General features: G+C 44.5%; 1 protein-coding gene across 6 annotated transcripts in view; it reads right to left on the reverse strand.

Annotated features, from left to right (window-relative positions):
* The window catches only part of TRIP12 (thyroid hormone receptor interactor 12), a 173,555-nt gene that overhangs the window by 20,289 nt on the left and 132,036 nt on the right, over positions 1 to 21,230 (reverse strand). For all 6 annotated transcript variants that reach the window (XM_075937630.1, XM_075937629.1, XM_075937628.1 and 3 more), the window contains 6 exons: positions 20,324 to 20,466; positions 18,328 to 18,484; positions 16,440 to 16,538; positions 15,525 to 15,639; positions 13,811 to 13,965; positions 13,011 to 13,175 (listed from right to left, as the gene is read on the reverse strand). In XM_075937630.1, the coding sequence (XP_075793745.1) occupies positions 13,011 to 13,175; positions 13,811 to 13,965; positions 15,525 to 15,639; positions 16,440 to 16,538; positions 18,328 to 18,484; positions 20,324 to 20,466 (834 nt within the window). The remainder of the gene's footprint in view (positions 1 to 13,010; positions 13,176 to 13,810; positions 13,966 to 15,524; positions 15,640 to 16,439; positions 16,539 to 18,327; positions 18,485 to 20,323; positions 20,467 to 21,230) is intronic.

The following is a 21,230-nucleotide window of genomic DNA, read 5'->3' on the forward strand; positions in this document are numbered from 1 at the left end:
GTGGCAAGCAGCATAAGCATAGGCCAGAGGACTGTGGAGGAGCGGGGGACAGCTATGCACCTGGTGGCTGGAGAGAAGCAGCAGTTTCCTTTTCTAACCACCTTCCTTCTCCACTGCTGTCTGTCTGAGCACTGAGGAGTCCTCAGGCAACCACTTGTGCATCTCACAGCCACCTGTGCGCTCCTTGCCTGCTCCCCTGAGGCGGCAGGCAAGCTTTTGCATCCATGTGCAAATGTTTGGAACTTGGATGTTGTTTGTAACTCAGGATTCCCTAACCTGCTTAGGGAAGTGTGTTATGATGTTCTGTAGCCTTGGTAGATGAGCTACTATGTGGTGGAATCTGCACCAATTCCATTATGGCACCCATGCCTAAGTACTGGGACAGTCTCCTCTTTGGTCTCTCTCTCACACACACACACACACACACACACACACACACACACACACACACCCACACACCCACACACCCACACCCCCACACCCACACCCCCATCATTCTGAGTGACACCTGGGGTTGAGTCACGCCACGTGTATTGAACTGTTTAGAGTTAAAGAATGTTGATAATGAGAACTGTCCCTAGGAGCAAGGCACCTGCCTTATAGGAAGGCATCTGATGTGATAACCTTTGGGTGAAAAGGACATAAGAAGAATTTTCACACAGCTCTTGGGTATCTCTTCCACCACTTGAGAATGTGAATGGCCCTGAGAACTCCTAGCTGCATAGTTAGAATGCTTGTTAGGGATGCAGACAGACCTGAACCAGACTTGAAGACACCAGAAGTATAGTTTTCAAAGGAACATTACAAATATACAAGCTGCCACATGTTCTGAGAGTCAAAGGCAAGCTCTTGCTGTGGTTTGTGGGCTGTTGTAGCATGGCAATGAGTCTGGACAGTATAGTAAACTTATCAGTAGGCAGGCTTATTTTGGCAGTAATGGAGTATAAAGGGAGCTTTGCTGTAAAAATATTCACTGTAAAAATATGACTAAGTGGAGGCCCAAGAAGTGGGGATACAGGGTCTGACTGTTTCTTGAGGGGAAAAAAAGTGACTCAATGAGCCAGATGTCCAGGGAGGGAAACAGGAATAGTCCTATCTGATATAGATGGGCTGCAACATCTCAGAGGATCTTTTTAAAGACCACTGGGGCAGTTGAAGGGCTGAAAGATCGACATGGAACCGGTAGTGGTTTGCTCCTCCCTATATAAACTCCTACCCAAGAGTATATGCAGAATTAAAGAGCAGATATACATGACAAAAGTCTCCAATCATGCGTGTAAGTGTACACTTCACAACATGCTAAAGCCATTGAGAAATTATCTTTTGAGAAAATTTCAACATCACAAGTCCTTGGATACCTCTGAGGACATGTTGTCGTCACTGAATTCAAGCACTCACCCCAAACACGAAGTTCAAATCCAAGCTGAAGGAGAAATCTAAAGAAAGAAAGCAGCGCACATGTTCCAGCCCACCTCTCCCAAAAGATGACGTACTTTGGGAACCTGTAATCTGAGTATGATAGAATATGCAGCAGGCACCAGAAAAAAGAGTTGCCTACCTACCACACTTGCTCAAGATGGGATGCACATCTGTATACATGTGGGTGGGCATGTACCCAGTGCATGGAAGCTGGAATACAGTGTCTCATCATACTATAGGGGCAGCACCCATGTCATGTGGCTGCAGCCCATCCCCATGTGGCATAAATATGTTGCCATCTCAGTGCCCTCATTTCATTCCCACCAAGTATCAGAAGTACAGATTCTGAAGCTTAAGTATCAGAAACTAGGTCATGGATTATGTCTCTGGCAGCACACCTCAAACAGCAGGTACAAATAGGTAATAATTTCTTCTTTTAGTTGATGCTGCCTTGTACTTCTTGTGGATGCTAGGAAAAGGTGTAGCTTGAAATCCATTTAAGGAAGAAGTGCAGGGTTGACCTCCTGATGTTTGCATCTGATCTGGATGCAGCTGTAATGGCATAGTGGTTTGCAAAAGTATGCACAGAGGATCAAGTAGCCACCCTGGAAGTGTCCAACACAGGAATACCATTTAAAAATACAATTAATGTTGCCCAAACTCTCATAGAATGAGCCCATACCCCTCAAAGAGGCTTAGCCTGGGCTACTTTGTATATTGTCATGATACAAGAAATTATATGCCTAGACACTATCTGTGAAGTCAGAAATCACTTGACATCAGTCTGCACATTAAAACAGATGAGGTGAGGTGGGTTATAAACAGTTTAATTCTATTCAGATTAAAAGCTAGACAACTGCATGGCATCCAGTGTGTGGTACTCTGGAGTTGAATGAGATTTAGGGAAGAATATTATCAGATAAAACTGGGAAACTACTTCTGATTTAAAAAAACAAACAAAAACCTTTAGAGTGTGGCTGCAGGGTTAAAGGAATTTTCAGAAGACTAAGCAAGGAGGTTCCACCTGAAAGCATATATATCACACTCTCGTTGCACATCTTAAATGCCACAAGGAAGGCAGTTTTCTGACACAAAAAGGAGAAAAGCTGCCAGATTCAAATGAAGATCCCACAAAGGAACATCACTGCCATGGCATTTAAAAACATTGACTTCCCATGGTCAGCTGGATGAAGTGCCAAAATCGCTGCTAAGTGGACTCGTAATGGACTTAGTGCAAAGCCAGAAGACTGAAGGGGTAACAAGGACTACAAGATGTCCTGAATACAAGCCAGTGTCAGCTGAACTTCCCTGCCTTAGGCCAAATGGAAATGGTTCTGATATATAGTTAGTCGTAACAGGCTGCCCTGGAAGATGCTTCCTATGGTTAAGCAGACTGCCTTTGAACGTCATTCCTCTTCAGGCTGATGCTCAGAAAAGCATCTTGGTCTGACCACAGGCCTTGAACTTTCAAGAGAGTTTAGTTACACTCCCCAACTTATTAAGGAGGCATCCATTACTCGAATCCTGATCTGTGGAGGCTGAGCAAAATGAACACTCTGGTATACTCTGTCCAGAATTATCCATCATTCTAAGTATCAGTAAGGGAAAATTACAGTAGCATGTCCAAGGGATAGCTATTTGAATGAGACAGGAGTAGTTTGGCATATGGGACTACCTGTGTGCACATAGACATGTGGCTTAGCAACCTGACGAACACTTAGGCTGTGGTTATGACTGCAGTTCCAAACAAAGATGGACGCTCACCTGGAATCACTCAGTTGGTCGAAATGCTATTTAACTCAGTTTATCAAGGTCCTAATGAGTTAAATACATTCGGTTGGATCCAATGCTGATACCCCACTATTTTAGATGCACCTTACATGACTGTGTAGGCACAGTGTGCATTGGACATGAGAAAGCACTTCATCTGTGGACTTGCTTGTCAGCAACTATTTGGCCAGAGACCTGGAATCATGCAATTTGAAGGGACCTCAAGAGAATTCCCTTCTTCCTGAGGCACATTCTTACCACTATCATATATACTTGGTAAAAAGTCAGGGAACAGAAGACAGACTGAAAGGCAGCATGTTACACATAAGAATGGCAATACAAAGTCAGGCCAATCGTCCAGTTAGTCCCCTATCTTCTCTTCCCATAATGGCCAGGTGCTTCAGAAGGAATGACCAGGTAATTATCGAGATAGCCAGATGGGTAGGGATGTAACACCCTGTTCTGTGTTCCTAGCCTCTGTTTTCCCCACAGTTGACAGGATGGCTAATTTCCACTGATGGACTTATCGTCCATGAATTTTAGTTCTTTTTTGAACTCTGCTATAGTCTCGGCCTTCACAATATCCTCTGCCAGAGAGTTCCACAGATTAAAACAAAGTATTTCTTCACACTATGCTTAGTTAAACCTACTGCCTATTTTAATGAGGCGACCCCTAGTTCTTATGTTATGAGAAGGAATAAGAAGTTACTCACCCTGTGCAGTAACAACGTTTCTTCAAGGTGTGCGCCCCCCCCTTCCCCTCGTAGGTGCTCCACTTCAGGTGTCGGGCCCCGTCCCGGCACCACAGGTTGAAGAGTTGTTAGCCGTGGTATGGTCAGCCCGCGCAGGGTGCATGTTGTTCAGAAGCACACGAACATGTGTGGGATCCGGCTCCCGCCAGTTCCTCCTAATCAGATCGTTCCTGAAAAAACACAAGAGGAAACTTCAAAGAGGGGACATGGGCGGGTTGTGGAGCACCTACGGGGGGACACACCTCGAAGAAATGTTGTTACTGCACAGGGTGAGTAACTTCCTCTTTTTCTTTGGGTAGTGTCCCCATAGGTGCTCCACTTCCGGTGAATTCAGAGCAGTAGCTGTGTGTATGGAGGTGGAATTGGAGTTACTGCTTTCTTGCTGTGGATAGTACAGCAGAGGCTACTGCAGAGTCTCGAGCGATTACATCAATACTGTAATGCTTAGCAAATGTCATGTCTGATGACCACGTGGCCGTACGACGAATGTCCTGCATCGGAACGCCCTTAAGGAACGCGAGCGATGTTGTTGTCGCTCTAGTTGAGTGGCCTGTGAGTGAGCTTGGAGGAGGCTTGTTTCTTAAATTATAGCACTTTGTGATGAAGTGCACAATTAATTTGGAAATGCGTTGTGACGACAGTGGTAGTCCCTTTGTTCTTTCGTCGGAACACAAAAGGAGGCGTTGCGTCTGACGGAAAGGACGAGTCCTTTCTAAGTAAAAAGCCAACACCCTGTAGACATTGAGTGTGTGCAAGCGGGCCTCGTGGGATAAGGGGTGTGGCTTAAGGCAGAATGTGGGGAGTATGATTGGTTCATTAAGGTAAACTCCAAGTTTCATATTAGGTAAAAACGACGGGTGAGGCCAAAGGGTTACTCCTGTGTTAGTAAATAGTGTGTATGGAGAGTTGGCAGAGAGTGCCACCAGCTCTTCTACCCTTCAGGCCAAAGTTATGGCCAAGAGAAAAGCCAGTTTGATGGTAAGTAATTTTATGTCACAGGTAGCTGAGGGTAGAAAGGGTGGGTATGTAAGCGTGTCAAGTACAAGTTCCAAGTCCCAAAGCGCAGAAGTGTCCTGTGTGAAGGATGTAGATTTTCCAGTCCTTTCAGGAAGCGTTTTGCAAGTGGGTGAGACATTACTGATAATCCTTCTGTTGGTTGTCTAAGCGCAGAGATTGCTAAAAGGTGCACTTTAATCGAGGAGATTGCCAGCCCCGTGTGATGTAGGTGCAGTGCGTAATCCAAGATGCGGTGGATTGGAATGAACTGTGTCACAATGATTGTCTACACACCAGGCGTGGAATTGATGCCATTTGTAAAGGCAAGTTCTGCAGGTGGAGTCCCGCCTGCTATAGAGCAGGATGTGCCTGACCTCTTGGGAGCAGAGGACCTCTGTACCATGGAACCATCTAGGAACCACGCAGTGAGGTGCAACCTGTCGATCTGTGCCTGTGGTATCGAAAAAAATCGGGTTGTGTGAGTAGATTGGGTTGTTTCGGTAGCTGGTATGGGGATTTTATGGACATTTGTAGCAGCATAGGAAGCCACGTTTGTCTGGGACAGAACGGTGCTATAAGTATCGCTATAGCTCAATCGAGGGTAGTAATCTCCAATGCTTTCGGTATAAGCGGAATTGGGAGAAAAGGCAAAGAGAAGGTGATGACCCCAAGTCAGAAGAAATGCATCCCCAAAAGATCCTGGTCCCAGGCCCGCAATACTGTGGACATTTCTTGTTCCAATGTGTTGAAAAGAGGTCTATAGTGGGGCGTCCCCACCGTTGGAATATGCGTTGAATTAATTCCTGGTCAATCTCCCACTTGTGTTGGGGAAAGACATATCTGCTCAGAGCATCTGCAAGTGTATTCTGTTTGCCTGGAAGATATATGCTGATAATGGTGATATTGTGGGTTATACACCAGTTCCACAGCTTTATGGCCTCCGCCCACAGGGATCTGGAACACGCTCTGCCCTGGAGGTTGATAAAATACATTGTGGTGGTATTGTGGTAAGTATTTGAGCTGTTTGCCCTCGAATCTGGGTGAGGAAGGCTTTGCAGACATTGAATACTGGAGAGATTCCTATGTGCTCCATTGGCCTTTAGCAAATTCGCCCTCGCAATGCGCTCCCCAACCAACGAGAGACGCATCCGATGTAATCTGCACCATCAGCTGAGGACGGTGGAATGGGAACCCGGTGAGCAAGTTGACCAGTAACGTCCACCACTCGAGAAACTGCTTGACTGTCAGCGGAACCTAGACCAGTCTGTGGGTGTCCTGGTTGCCTGGGCAGTACACTGAAGCCAACCAGTGCTGCAAGTGCCTGCGACATAGCCTCGCATATCGTACTACGTAAGTGGTGGAGGCCATGTGCCCAAGCAGATGAAGACAAGCAATCATCGGGACCTTTAGACTGATTGTAAGAGTTTGAGTAAGAGTCCATATCCTCTATAGGAAAATAGGCTTTGGCCATCATAGAATCTAACCGTGCCCCAATGAACACGAGCGATCTTAGAGGTGTGAGTGACAACTTTGGCAGATTGAGGATGAGGCCTAAGTCTGGAAACATCATCTTTGTTAGGTCGGTTGCACGCTGTGCCAGATTGTAGGATTGTGCTTTGATGAGGCAATCGTCCAAATATGGGAAGATCATTAAACCGTGCCAGTGTAGATTTGCGGCCACTACCGACAGGGTCTTGGAGAAGACCCTTGGTGCTGAGGAAAGTCCAAATAGGAGGACTTGTACTGGAAACGTTGTGTGCCTATGACAAACCTGAGAAAACGTCTGTGGGCTGGATGGATTGTGACATGAAAATAGGCATCTTGTAGATCGAGGGACGTGAACCAATCCACTGTAGTTAGTGCTGGAAGTATGGAAGCAAGGGCCACCATTTTGACCTTCTGTTTCCTTAGATATCGGTTGAGGTTGCACAGATCGAGGATGGGTCTCCATCCACCCAACTTCTTTTCCGTGAGAAAGTATCTGGAGTAGAACCCCTTGCCTTGAAATTGGTTGGGTACAGTCTCTACCGCCCCCATCTTCACAAGTCTCTCGACTTCTTGCATTAGAAGATCGTCATGAGATGGGTTCCTGAAAAGGGATGGGTTTGGGGAGGTGGTAGGGGGAAGAGAGAGGAAGGATATGGAGTATCCTGATGCTACTATTTCTAGTACCCATTGATCTGTGGTAATGGATGTCCATCTGCGCTGGAAAGGTCTGAGACGATGGTGAAACAGTTTGTGTGCTTCCGGAGGGTAGGTAAGGGGGATGCTGCACAGTCCCTCAATCTGGCCGTCAAACCTGCTGCCGGTTGATCTGGGGGTTGTGCCTGTTAGACAGCACCCTGCGTTTTTGCAGGCGGGGTCTGCCTCTTTGCTGTTGTTGCGGGTCCTGTTGTCTGTATCTGGGACCAGTGTAAGAGAAGGGTCTTTTTTTTTTTTTTTTTAAAGTAAGGTGTGTAACGTCTACGGTGATACGGGGGCGTATACATCCCAAGAATCCTTAACGTTGTCCTGGAGTCTTTCCTGGAGTGTAAGACTTGGTCAGTCTTCTTGGCAAATAGACTCTGCCTGTCGAAGGGTAAGTCCTCCACTTTGCCTTGTAAGTCCTTGGGGACTGAGGCTAATTGCAGCCACGATGATCTCCTCATAATGACTGATGTCGCTGTGGTGCGTGCGGCTGCGCCAGTGATGTCCAAGGCGATTTGCAGAGCTGTTGTTAAGACTATGTAGCCCTCCTGTATCACAGACTTCATCAATTGTCGCATGTCATCAGGTAGATGTTGTAGAGCCATTACCACTTTAGCATAGCTATCGAAGCTGTGGTTCAATAGGTGCGCCACACAATTCGCCACCCTAAGGATAAGGGTGGCAGAAGAATAAACTTTTCTCCCGAAGAGATCAAGGTGTTTGGCTTCCTTGTCTGCGGATGCATTTCTATGCTGGAGCGTTTTGGCTTTTTGTTGTGCTGCATCAACAACCAGTGAGTTTGGCTGGGGATGAGTGAATAAGAATTCCGTACCTTTCAGAACGAAATACTTTGTCAAACTTCTTATGGGTGGGTTGCACGGATGCAGGCATCTGCCAGATGTTGTCGGCAATCTCTAAAATTGCCTCATCAAAAGGCAAGGCCATTTTGGCTTTATGGGACCAGTGTAGATTCTTGAGGAGAAGATGCTGTTTTTGTTGGACTTCAGTAAGATGTAGATCCTGTGATTCCGCCACCCTCTTGAAGAGGTCGTGAAACTGACGGGTATCGTCAGTGGGGGAAGAATCATCCAGAAAGACTGCATCATCAGGTGATGACGAGGACATGTCTGTTACGGAACTAGCTTGCAGTTGAGACTGTTCCAAAATTGGTACTTTTGGTGGTTCTGGTTGAGCCAGAGTGATCGGGACATCTCCCGATGGCGTGGGTGGATGCACTGGATCAGGTGGCGGTGTTGGCAGTCTAGATCGACTATGGGATCGAGAGTAATAACAGCGTGGAGACCTGGAGGACGAATGGCCCAATGAGAAGCGCCGATGGTAATGGCACTGATGGTAGCGCTCATGGTAGTGATGTCTGGAAGAGTACCCTGGTGAGTACGATCTCTGGATTTGTAATGGTGTCTCGAATAAGATGATCTCGTAAGTGACCTGGGTGAGCGAGATCGATGAGAAGCGTAGGACAGGGATCGTGAATCCCTGTGATATCTATAAGGTGATATAGTGTGCCGTGGTGAACATCCGTGATGGGAGACAGTAGTAATGCGGGATTCCTGATGCAAGACCGAAGCCGGAGACTGTGGACGGGTAAGCATCTCCGGTGGTTCAGGGCTAGGTGATGGCGTTCTTATGCGCTTTGACTTTCCTGTAGCCTTTCTGCGCACCAGGGAAGGACTTGCACTCTGGCAAGAGATATTCGGCACCGATATACTGTGAGCAGATGGAGTGGAAGATCTGCTATGTAACGGTGTTGGTGGTGACGGAGTTGGACAGTATGAAGGGCGCTCTCTGCGTACACTCACTGACAGAGCCACAGATGAAGAAGAGGAAGATGGCACCGGTAGTGCCACAGAAGCAGCCGGTGCCATAGGACCATGCGGTGCCGTTGGCGCCGATGTGGGTGGGAGAGTCGGAGCCAGCATTCGTGGTGCTGAGGCAGCCGGTGCCATAGCGGTTGGTGCCGATACGGGCACCAGTCTCGGTGCATCTGAAACAGGTCCAAAAACCAGTACCTGTGGCTTGTCTTTCAATGGAGCCGGGGCCGACATAGGTCTTAGAGATACGGCCTCAGAAGCCCGTTCCCTGTGGCGAGAAGGGCTAGGCTCTGAGGTGCACCGGCTCATCTTGTACCGCGCTCCCCATGTCTGGATGGCCACATGCCAGAGGTCCCTGGTCTGTTATCAACACTCCGGCGTGAAGTAGAGGAGCGGAAAGAAAATTTTGTACCTCGTGGTGGAGCTGCGGGCGGTGATGCATCCAGCTTTTCCTGCTGAGGGGGCTGGAGGGCCTTGTCAAATAAGAGTAACTTCAGGTGCATTTCGCAGTCGGCCTGGCACGGGCAGTCAGCTTTGGGCCATTTCTGGGGTATATGCCCCTCTCCCAGACATTTTATGCACATGGAGTGCCCACTAGACGCAGGCATTGCGTTGCAGCACAGAGTGCACTTTTTAAAACCGGGTGACCCTGGCATTCTGACAGAATTTTTTTTTTAAACTGTAATATGGAATGATAACTGTAACAACTATTAACTAACGGCTAACTGTAAATTTTAAACCAATTTTCTTCTCGGAAAGGAGGAGAGACCGTTCACGCCACCTGCCACCTCTGGATGGTTAGGAGGAACTGGCGGGAGCTGGATCCTGTGCACGCTCAGAAGCGTGCGAACAACGCACGGGCTGGCCGAACCACGGCTAACAACTCTCCGACCTGCAGCACCAGGATGGGGCCCGACACCTGAAGTGGAGCACCTACAGGGACACGACCCGAAGAAGAAACATTACCATGTCTATTTTCTCCATACCAGTCATAAATTTATAAAGTTTCATACCCTCTTAATCATTTTTTTTTCCAAGCTGACCAATCTTTTTAAATCTCTCCTCATACAGAAGCGGTCCATAAGCCTAATCATTTTTGTTGCCCAGTTCTGTATTTTTTCCAATTCCAAAATATTTTTTTTTAGTTGTGGCAATCGGATCTGCTCACATTGTTCAAGTTGTAGCATTATCTTCTTCATATATACACTTTAGAAATGTGCTTGTCTGTCCGTCCACCCGGCTGTGAATCCATTTATTCAAGAACTCCTTCTAAATGGTAAGAGCTAAATGATAAGAGGTAGGACCACCAAATTTGGTATTCAGCTTCCTCTTATGACTTAAAGCAAGGTCAGGTTTTGGGTGTGCCAGGATAATACAATGTGCCTAGAATTTGACTGTTTCTCATAAAATGGAAAGGGAGGAGTCTGACAGCACAGGCAGTTATACTGTAGAATGCCCACATGAGACAGTGAAGGGCCAGAGATGGGAAATGGGACAGCTGTAACCCCACTGGGCCATCAAAGACCAGGGGTGGAGAAAGGGACAGCTATCTACTATATATAGATCATAGAGTTTCTCTGTTTGCATGTCTGTCCGTCCCCTAGCCGGGAACATGTACCCCTCTTCCAGCTGTGCCCACTGCAGCAGCTGTGGACAGGCGCTTCTCACGTGGCCCCAAGCTGATTCAGTGGGAGAAGGCTGGTTTTGTCCTCTCTTCCTGGGGTAGCCTGCATACTGCGCCCCTCACCCCAACCGCACACCAGAACAATTATTTAAATGACCAAAACAAATCTTATTTCAGTTAAGGACCCGAAAAATGCCAGGTAATCTGCCTAGTGAATTTATAGAGGCAATCTGATAATTCTTATCTATCCAATTCCTCATGATTCCAACATTGTTAGCTTTCACTGCCAAGACAATGGTGCTGACAGAGACAAATGTCTGTCTAGGGATCCTTCACTGCCAAGTCTGGACTCAGCTCCATAGTTTACAGTCCAGGTTGTAGACCTGGAGGCTCTACAACACAGCCAGAAGGCAAAAGGCACAAAAGAGAATCAACCAGCAGAAATCATAGCACCAGAGAACTCCTGACTCATTGGAAAATCTGGGTGGGAGAGGGGCAAAGTAGGCCTGATGCTGCCTTGTATGCAGATAGCATGGAAACTCTTGGCACTGGAGCGGACATCTTGGTACTCCACTCAGACACCCCAGGGTAAGGACCCGAGTTGACAGCATAGGTGCTTGCTGTTCCTGACATGGTATCTAAGGACAGCTGGACTGACCTACTCCATCCTGTGTGCCAGAGAGAACCCGGTGTTGGTCAGCACTCGTGGTAAAAGGAGGAGTCTCCACAACCCCTAGAATTGTCCCAACTTATATTTTGGGTCCTCTTCCTTGCCACAGAGAGGATGTAAGACAGCTATTTGTCTTGGGGAAAACAATAGAACCAGAGTGTGGGGTTGCACCACTTGCCAGATGTGCAAGCTATTGCTGGGCAGACAAGATCTTGGTGCTGAAACAAGCCTCATTGCCTGCTCCAGAAGTGCTGCTTCAACTACAAGTCTCTTGCTGCCCGGGTCTTCTTTGTAAACAACTTGCAGATGGAACACCTCATCAGTGTGTCCCTTGCCAAGACATAATTAGCTCTTCCTATGGTGGTTGATGTTGCAGATCACCCCTACACAGAACGGGCAACGCTTAAACCCACACAAGGGCACCGCTGAAGCAGCCAACTAATTACTCTACTAATATGTAACTAACCCTAAGGTACTACTATTATATATACAAGGGTTTTTTGGTTGGTTTTTTGGTGGTTTTCTTTTTGGGGGGGGGGGGGGGGGGGAGGAGGAGGGGTAAAAAGTAAAAATGAATTCTAGCCATGAGTGGTGAGAAGGAACTGAGGGGTTGGGACAACTGCAGCAACACTTTTATATGGCCACTGGAGGGGCTATGGCTGCAGGCACTGCCCCTCTGGGTACTGCTAGGCAAAGTTTTTTACTCCAGTGCACACACCCACATGGAATATATAGCTGCATCTGTGTTTTTTAATTCAAGTAAAGTTGTGGTACATGCAAATGATTGCTAGGAGAGGAGAGTGACTAAGTGGAAAAGTAGGCAGTAACAGGGGGAGAAGGTTCGGGGCTCTCATTGATCAGTGATGGAGAGCTGTGGCCAGTAGAGGCTGTGGGGTCGGGCCCTGTTGTGGACGAGGGGTAGTGCATGGAGCCACTGCTATGCATGCTAGGTGTTTTCAGAGGTGCAGATTTTGAATAAAATAATAATAAATGTAGTAATTTAGCATATTACAAATTTATAAACTGAGTACAGGTTGAAACTCTTAACCGAGATTCTCTGGTCCAGTAACATCCATGGTCTGGCATGGATGGTGCAGGACTAGAGAGTCCTAGTGGAGGGTGAGCAGAAAAGATCCCTGTGGGGCCGGCAGGATAGGGGCAACCCAGTACGTGGCAGCAAGGCTGACACATGGCGTTGCAGGACCCAGTGTGTGGCTGCCAGCAGAGCTGGGAGATACAACATGCACGCAGCTACCCAAAGAGCCCCAGCAGTGCATAGGGCTGCCCAGGGAACACCATGCTGGGACTGTTCTTGGACTTCTGGCACAGCATGCGCGCACGACTACTCAAGGAGCCCCAGCTCACAGCTCCGCCCAAGGAGCCCTGGCACGTGCAGCTATCTGAACCCCCAGTGCGCGGTGCAAACAGCTGCCTAGAACCCCAGCGCCAGGCTGCCCAGCCAAGCCACAGCAGTGATGGCTGGCCAGCAAGTCAGGAGAAGATGGGGACCTGGTTGGAAGGCTAGTGGCTGGGCTGGGGGACTGGTGGCAGGGCAACAAAAATGGCCTCCTCTGGTCTGACAAAATCCCTCATCCAGGACCAGTCAGGTCCTGAGGGTGCCAGACCAGGAAGGTCCAACCTGTGTAATATTAAAGAGACACTTATGTTTACTCTTATTTCAACTATGGCTGGCAAAAATCCAGAAATAGGTAAATTCAAGGCTGATTTTTTCCCTTTATATAAATTACACTTATTCCTACCTGTGATTTGTCCTGTTCAAGTCTTTTCTTCTGTCTCACTATATCTTCAAGATGATATACTGATCTAGCTACTACTGGATCGATATTGAACAAATCATGTGAGGTTAGGGAAGTTTCTTGTCTTAACATCCATTTGTAAAAAGGAAGGCCAAGGGGAAGGTCCACCTAGAAGGCAAAGCAGCACTGTTAATTTAAAAACAGTTAAACACCACATAGTTTCAATAGCTCAAATTCTGATGTTCATTTTTATACAGTCAATGCTGTACCTAAGTGGTACCTTCTCCAACACATTTTTGGCTTAGTAGAGAGTGGTTTGTTGCATGCTACACATAGTATTTTGGGAGAAACGTAAAGTGTAGATTTCAATACAAAAAGGCCAGAATTATGTTTAAAGTTCTAGGTATGGCGGTGATAAGCAAGTATGCATTTTCCATGTTTACTGCTATATAAAGCCTCATATAAAATTTTAGGCTAAATACAAAAGAGGTACAAATAACAAGGTGGGCAGAAATTAGGACTCTCTCTTCCAGGGAAAGATGAGATGAAGTAATTGTGAAGTTTCCCTTTAAAAAAAAAAAAAAAAAAAAACAACCACTACAATTCATCTTCATTTTCAATAACTGATTGGTGTTAATACAAGTGCTAAAATTCAGGTTCTCTCAATATTAAACCATAATCGGGTTGTCTCAATATTAAACCGTAATCAGACTCACAGATGACCAGCTTTTCTGCTAGACTCTCTAGATTCAGGAAGACAAAGTGATCAATATTGGAACCTCCAGAAAATATTTCATTCTTACCAATCTGAAATCCATGATAGCCTTGGCCATTAGTTTTCCCAGAAAACGGAACTTCATTTTAACCTTTGCAATATGAGCTGGTTTAGCTGTTCTACCAAAAGGAAGAGCAAATAGGCCTTGGAGATTATGAATATACTTTGTGCCTTCTTGGTTTCCTGTTAAGGGGGAAGAAAGGAAGGTAGTGAATTCAGTACTTTTTAACTCCAAAAATAATTAAACGGGGTTCAGTCATTCTGGTCTAAAATTTAGGTTAATTCTTTAAAAACTGGATGTTTATTTAAGTCATAACATTTCTATTTCACTATATTACAAGACTGTTTGCTCAGCTTTAGCAAATAAAAACAAGCCCATTTCTATTTCAGTTTATCCGGCAGTATTACAAGATTGTTTAATTTGCTAAAGCTGCAAAGAATTTAACCATTCTTTCCAGCATTAGCAAATCAAACAAAAAATCTTGTAATACTGCAGGATAAACTGAAATAGAAATGGGCTTGTTTTCACTTCCCAAAGCTGAACAAAGTTTTGGATTTTAATATTTTCACTGCTCGTATTCAGAACAAACGTTAGGGCATGTAAGGAAATTGTAATAAGTAACTACTCTGACAGTGTCCATTTATTTTTATTTCTTCATTTTCTCACGTAAGGTTTAAACATTCCATCCAGATTACTCAACATATAAATGCACTTTTGAAGTACAGTATATAAAAATCTTAAGATAAATGACCACTCCTGAGCATGAAGTCCAGAGGCAAACTGGGAAAAATCTGTTCTTTTCTTACTTCTTAGCAGTGCTTTTTTTTTGGTAAGTGCCAGTACTCGGGGGCAAAGTTCTTGGGGGGGGGGGGGGGAACCCACCCCAATGCTGCCCGGAAGGCCGAAATGTAGTCGCAGCCCCTTTAAGAGCCAAAACACCACACTGGGAGATGGAAAACAAAAAAAACAAAAAATACCCAACACTGCACATCCTGAGCACACTTCTATCGGAAGCCAAACCGCCCCAGGAAAAGAGGTGAAATGCCCTTCCTTTTCTGTGTGCTGGGAAAATAGGTGACACTACGCCATTCCGTGCCATACCAGCACAAAAAAAGCACTGCTTCTTATTGTATATGACTGTTTCCCTGTTCAAGTGTGAACTGCTGCCTGCCTAAATGCATGTCATTTACCGAGAAGGAGGAAAAGGGGTTGAGATGCCAAGTAGGAAATGGGACAAATCAGTCTTTAGGTACCCAGCTTTAAAGGAGTTAAGAACTGATCTTAGATAACACAACGAGTTAGAAGAGGTTTTAAAATTAGAGCCTCTAAATGCTGCATGCCCTTGGGCAAAACAAAGTATCCTGATGTTTCTTTCTCACTGCAACTGCATGCTGTGTCTTAGGCTTCCAAAAAAATGTTTTTCAAGTGCCAACTCCAGTTTCTCCTATTAGTTATGGTTATGCATTAGTTATGGTTGTTATCCAGGTGAACATATCCAAACTCCTGCTCAGTGAGCAAACTGCAGAGTTCCACCTTAGAAGAGGTAAAGGCCTGAGGCCAGATATCTGTAAGGGGATGTACTCCGAGACCACTGAGAAAGGACAACAGTGCAACCAGCCCAGTAAAAAGTGACTTTTGACAACCATTTTTTTGGTTAGAGTTACATTTTAAGGCATTATAACCTGGAAGTCCCAGTTTCTGAAGCAGCTGATAGTACACTGATAATCAAAAAAGCATTTACCTTTCGGATTGGATAGAGTTACTTCTTCTCCTCTCCAGAGGCCTAAGTCTGCCCTCTGTAGTTCCTGAGATACAAGTGCATAAAACTCCAGTGTAGGCCCTAGACCTGTGCCAACCTTCAGAGAGAGAAGTTAATTTTTCATTAAAAATGTTCTGAATATTAAAACACTACTTTAAGTGTAAGCTGAACAATAATTTAAATGCGAGTTGTGCAATAATGTCTTCTACCAGGAAAAGGCCTTTCCAGTATCAAAAACTACTAATAAAACTGCAGAAATCTAGGGCAAAAATCATAAATTCCAAAGGGATACAGACTAAACAGAATATTTATTACCTCACCTAGGCTATGTCTACACAGCAGCATTTTTCTGAAATAACATAGTCCTCATCTACACACAACAGTTATTTCGAACTAATGTTGAGCTGGAGGACTGCTTACTCCAACTCCTGTAACCCTCATTGTATGAGGAGTAGGAGAAGTCTGGAGAAGAGTGCTCTCTCTCAAAATAACTGATGTGTAGACAGCACCAAAAGTTGAAATAAGTTATTTGACTTGCATAGCTTATTTCGAGGTTAGCCCTGATGTGTAGACATGCCCCTAGTGACCAAGCTAGACACATACACGTGGGCTTATTGGGGGGGGGAAAAAACCTTTCAAGTTTTCAGTGAAAATATTTCAATTGCAAATGCACTGTCAGTGACAAGTTCAGAACTCAGAAAAGCTCATTTCATCTAGCTATTTGGAGGACTGGGGAAAAGTCATATTTAGAAGGAGGAAATATGCATAAATGAATGGAATTTTTAGCAGCCAATAATGGGATGGGAAAGGGCCTGACCAAGTTTTTCTAGGAGAATCATAGCTGTTCTATGAACCTTCATAAGAAAGGGCTAATGCAGTCACACAGCTATTACTTACTTCATTCTCGTACTGAATTTCCAACATAGCTCTTGAACTGCCCAGATCTTGCATCACAGATTCTGCTTGTTTCAACAGCTCTTCTCTGTTCACAGTGCGCTACACATTAGAAACATTTATTTAGGCAACAGAATTGTTTTTTTGCTGATCTCAATTTCTTAGCAAGCAAAGCAGTCACAACAACTGGAAACAAAATTTCAGTGAAAAAGTTGGCATAGTATCTTGATTGTAGTAAAGCTCTTGGCACTGTCCCATGCAATATACTCTCAAAGTGAAACTAGGGAAATATGATTAGTGCCATACTTCAAGAAAGATGGAAAAAAAGAGATTCCAGAGAAGAGCAACAAAAATGATAAAAGGTTTAGAAAATGTCATTTTGTGGAAAGACTAACTGGGCATGTTAAGTCTTGAAAAAAAGAGAAGATTCTTACTTTTCTTCCCAGTCTTTAAATTTGTTAAGGGCTCTTAAAGGACAGTGAACAATTGTTCTCCACCATTTACTGAAACTAGGACAAGTAGCAATGGGCTTAATCTGTGGCCAAGGAGATTTAGATTAGATAGCAAGAAAAATTTTCCACTCACTATAAGGGTAGCTAGGCCCTAGAATAGGGAGGATCCAAGGGAGGTTGTGGAATCTTCGTTACTGGAGGTTTAACAAGACTGGACAAGCACATTTAAGGATGCTCTAGGTTTACCTGTCATTCTTCAGCAGGATAGGGGACTGGATTAAATGACCTCTCAAATTCCCTTTTATTCCTATATTTCCATGATTCTCACTAAAAATGATTTGCTTTATAATATGTATTACTCATTGGTGAGCACTTCATATAAACGATTAAAAGTTGTTTCTTGTCAAATACATGCTGGTAGTCCTAAAACTGTAGCAGCATGTACTAGTATGGAATATTCTTGCTCTGGACCAGAAAAAGTTTGTCAGCCCTAGCACTAGGTCATCATGCCATTCAGTGTACTCTTCTGCCTTAAAAGAGGGGAGGGGCAGTGGGATTCTACCAGTGAGCGGGGACCCAGTTAGCAGTTGAGAGGCTGACTGATGCCCTTCACATGTGGCATGGATTACAAAAGGAAGGATGACCTTAATAGGACAAGCTATTGCCTATAGATCCCAGATATTTTACTTAAGAAGGTGTGTCCTAGTTAAGCCACATTCCTGGTATCCTGTCTCCTCACTCTGGTGTCCAGGACAACTAACTACTAGGGTCTGATGGTTGTCCAGGAGGAGTTAAATATCCAAGGCTATCCGTTTTCTTATGTCTTAGGTTCACAATTATACCCTGTACGAGAATGCATTACACTGAATACTTAAAAATACAGATACTTTTCTAGTGTATACTATTGATGTGCCTTTTCCAGAATCCATAGAAAAACACTGAGTCAGATGGGTATAACATAAATAAGCCTAATAAAGAATGCTAAGTACTTCTACATGTGGGTCTGGCCTACGAAAGCTCATCACGTAATAAACCATCTTGTTAGTCTTTAAAGTGCTGCATAGTCCTGTCTTTTGTTACATGTAACGCAAGGCATCTATAGATATAAAACATATTTTCAACAACAAAGTTTATATTCCACAGGCAGATAATGCTTCCAATTGTTAAAAAGATCCAAATGTGGATTATGCCAGTTACCTTTGCTTCCTAATAGCAGAAATTCATTGGGGGATAAGCTTCATTCTTTTGGCAGTCTGCCACCCCTACTACTGTCCTGGTCTCAAAATTCTACTAGAGTTATGTACTAGTACAATAGACAGTGTTCACTAAAAATGACACAAAGATCGCACTCTAACATCTCATGGATTATTCTTTCACAATTTCCAGATGACAAACTACTACTCATTCCCTCGTGAAATGGATGTTTGCATCTTACTTACTTTTTTCCTGTCCAGCCGTGGTGCCACTCTGCTGTCCTGAGAATCTGACTGATTGATTTCTGGATTAGTATCTAGTAATCTCTGCATTGCTCGATCTCGATCAAAAGCAGTTACATAAAATAGCATTTGCCGGGTGTCAAATGGAAAGAAAAATGGGCTGTGAAGAGTTAGAATTACTGTAGTTAGTTTATACTGAAATCTGTAGTCTTGAGAATTCAAACAGACTAAATAGGGATTTCATAATGGTTAAAATTAGAGAGCCTTAGGCCAGTTGTGTCATCCCTTACAAGTCACTTTTTGGATGTAAAGGTTACTTCTGAGTACAGAAGAGACTAAGCTTGAGCTCAAGTATTTAAGGCTAGAAAGTGAAAGTTAATAATGGGAAGTACATAGACACCACCAATTCCCCTTCTTATCTATATCTAAAAAGGCACTAATTTTACAAGTAATGTTTTTCTAAAATCAAGCACTTCAAAACTCTACAGCCCAAGTTTCTGGATTACAACCTGTGCAGATACAAATGCGGATGCAGATCTCCAGACAGAAATCTGATCTGCAGAGCTCTACGTCCAGAAGACACTGCAGCCAAAGGAGATGAATGTGATGCCGCTGCTCCCAGGAACAAGCACCCAGTGCTGGCAGCTCATGCTAGCCATGTGGCTGCACTGCCTCTAGCCACATTTCCTATCTGGGGTCATATAGTCTCACTGGCAGAGGGGTCAGGGGCAACACAGCCACGAGGAGCTGCCTGCACGGAGTGCTGGCTCCTGAGAGCAGTGGTATCATGTTTGTCTCCTTTGGCCGCAGCGTCTCTTGGGAGTATAGCCCTGCAGATCAGTGGGTACCAATTTCTAATTGGAGAGCCACATCCATGGGTAGAGCTTTGTATCTGTGCAAACACTCTATTCTGAATATCTTAACCTTGAAGACACTTTACTGGTGCACCAACTGTACCATTATTAACTACTACTTCCTCATTTTCCAGAGGGACTTAAAGTTACACATTCCTGTATGAACTGCAACTTAAGGAAATAACTTTAAAAAAATCCTTTATCTCAAAGTATTTTAAAACTTTTTAGTACATTTGAGTGATGTGCTGGATTGAACTTCCTGGTGCACCTCAGAGCTTAGACTCAGAGGAATAAAAGTGAAGATGCCATGAAGAAAAAAGTACCTATCCTAATGGTTTGACTAAGCCACAAGCAGGGGAAAAAATACAGAAGTGTCCCAAACAATGCACTACATATCTAACAGGAGTCAGAGATAGGTTCTCTTGCCTTAAAAGGTACATCTACATAGCAGTGTTATTTCGGAATAACAGCCAAAATATTATTTCAAAATAAATTTGAAATAATGGAAGGCTTATTCCGACTTCTGTAAACCTTACTCCATGAGGAATAACGACTAATCCGAAATACCTATTTTGAAATAGCAGTAGTGTGGACGCTCCACTACTGCTATTTCCAAATAGCTACTCCCCAGGGCCATTCAAAGTAATTACTCCCCAGTGCCTCCTGGGGCTCTACATCGAGGTAGTGCGCCCACATTAGGGAAGCCTCCTTTGGACTAATTTTGAGGCTTCTTTGTAATGTAGCTGTGCTATTTCAGAGTATTTCTTCTGGAATACCTTATTTTCAAAAAAGCATGCGGTGTTGACGTACCTAACTCACAATTACTGTGCTGAACCTTTCAAGAGCACTACCCTATTAACTGTAACCTAAAAATTTGCACACAGCTACCACTGACAATTAGAATCAATCCAAGTTTGCATACTTCCATTAATATTATTTGTATCATACAATACCACATGCTGGGAATCAACGTTCTACCACCATATTGCCTGAGAAGTCTCTTGTACAAATACCATTCTCATTATTTTGAGATGCACAGCTATGTATGCTGTACAAGAGGGAATAACTGAGCTGTACAAGTGCAGAGTGATGTATTAAACCGAAGTAAAATTTTTAGGTGTTGTAGAAAGATAGACATTTCATACCATGTTTTTCCAAGTTCTGTCAGCCAAATTGGTATGTTTCCTGTCATGATTACCAAAGGATCCTGAAGCTGCCTGTTAGCTTTTGCTGTCAGTTTACTATTAATAAATTCCGTGGTTGGAATAATCTCCTTGCAAACTGCATTCTGTGAGATGAAAGAAACAGTACACATCCATTGAGAAAAGCATTCAAAGATACTAGGGATGTTAGAAATTATTTATTTTAGTAATCATGTAGCCACAACAATTCTTAGCAGTTACACCGATACTAAAATACTGCCTCCCAGGGGTGGGACTCGTACAAGTACACACCCAGCACCAGTCCTGGGAAGCACCCTGCCATCGCATACTACTTGCCCTGTCCCTTTTCCCCCAACAGCAGACAGGGGCTACTGCCACCCAGTGCTGCTGCCACTGATAGAGGCAGCAGCGTGGAGAGGCAGGCAGGAGGAGATTTTTTAACTGGCTCCCTGCGCAGACTGGCCCTCGCCTACCTCCCAGTGCTGAGAGAGGCAGCTCCCCTGCGTGCTCTTCATTTAAAACTCAGCCTGGGACTGAGCAAGCCTGCCGCTCCAAGTTTTAAATGCAGAGCACATGCAGGGGTGGGGGGAGATGGTATGGGGATGTTGCAGTTAACAGAAGACTGTTAATCGACGAGTAATCGCTTATCAATTAACGGTTATCTGGCTAGCAATTAACATTCTTAAAGATAGCAACTTTTTTACATAATTTCTTTTAATTACTCATGCTGCATTTTCAGTGGGAGTGGAAAGGGTCACCTGTGATATTTCATCATCTTCATGAACATAGGGATTATTGGGACATTCAACCACAAACTGTCACAGCACCCAGGAATCTGCACTTATCTTGTGTACAGATAAGATCTGATGAAAACTTGCTATTTAAATTA

The sequence above is a fragment of the Pelodiscus sinensis genome, chromosome 10 (genome assembly GCF_049634645.1).
Source record: "Pelodiscus sinensis isolate JC-2024 chromosome 10, ASM4963464v1, whole genome shotgun sequence".
NCBI classification, from domain to species: domain Eukaryota; kingdom Metazoa; phylum Chordata; order Testudines; family Trionychidae; genus Pelodiscus; species Pelodiscus sinensis.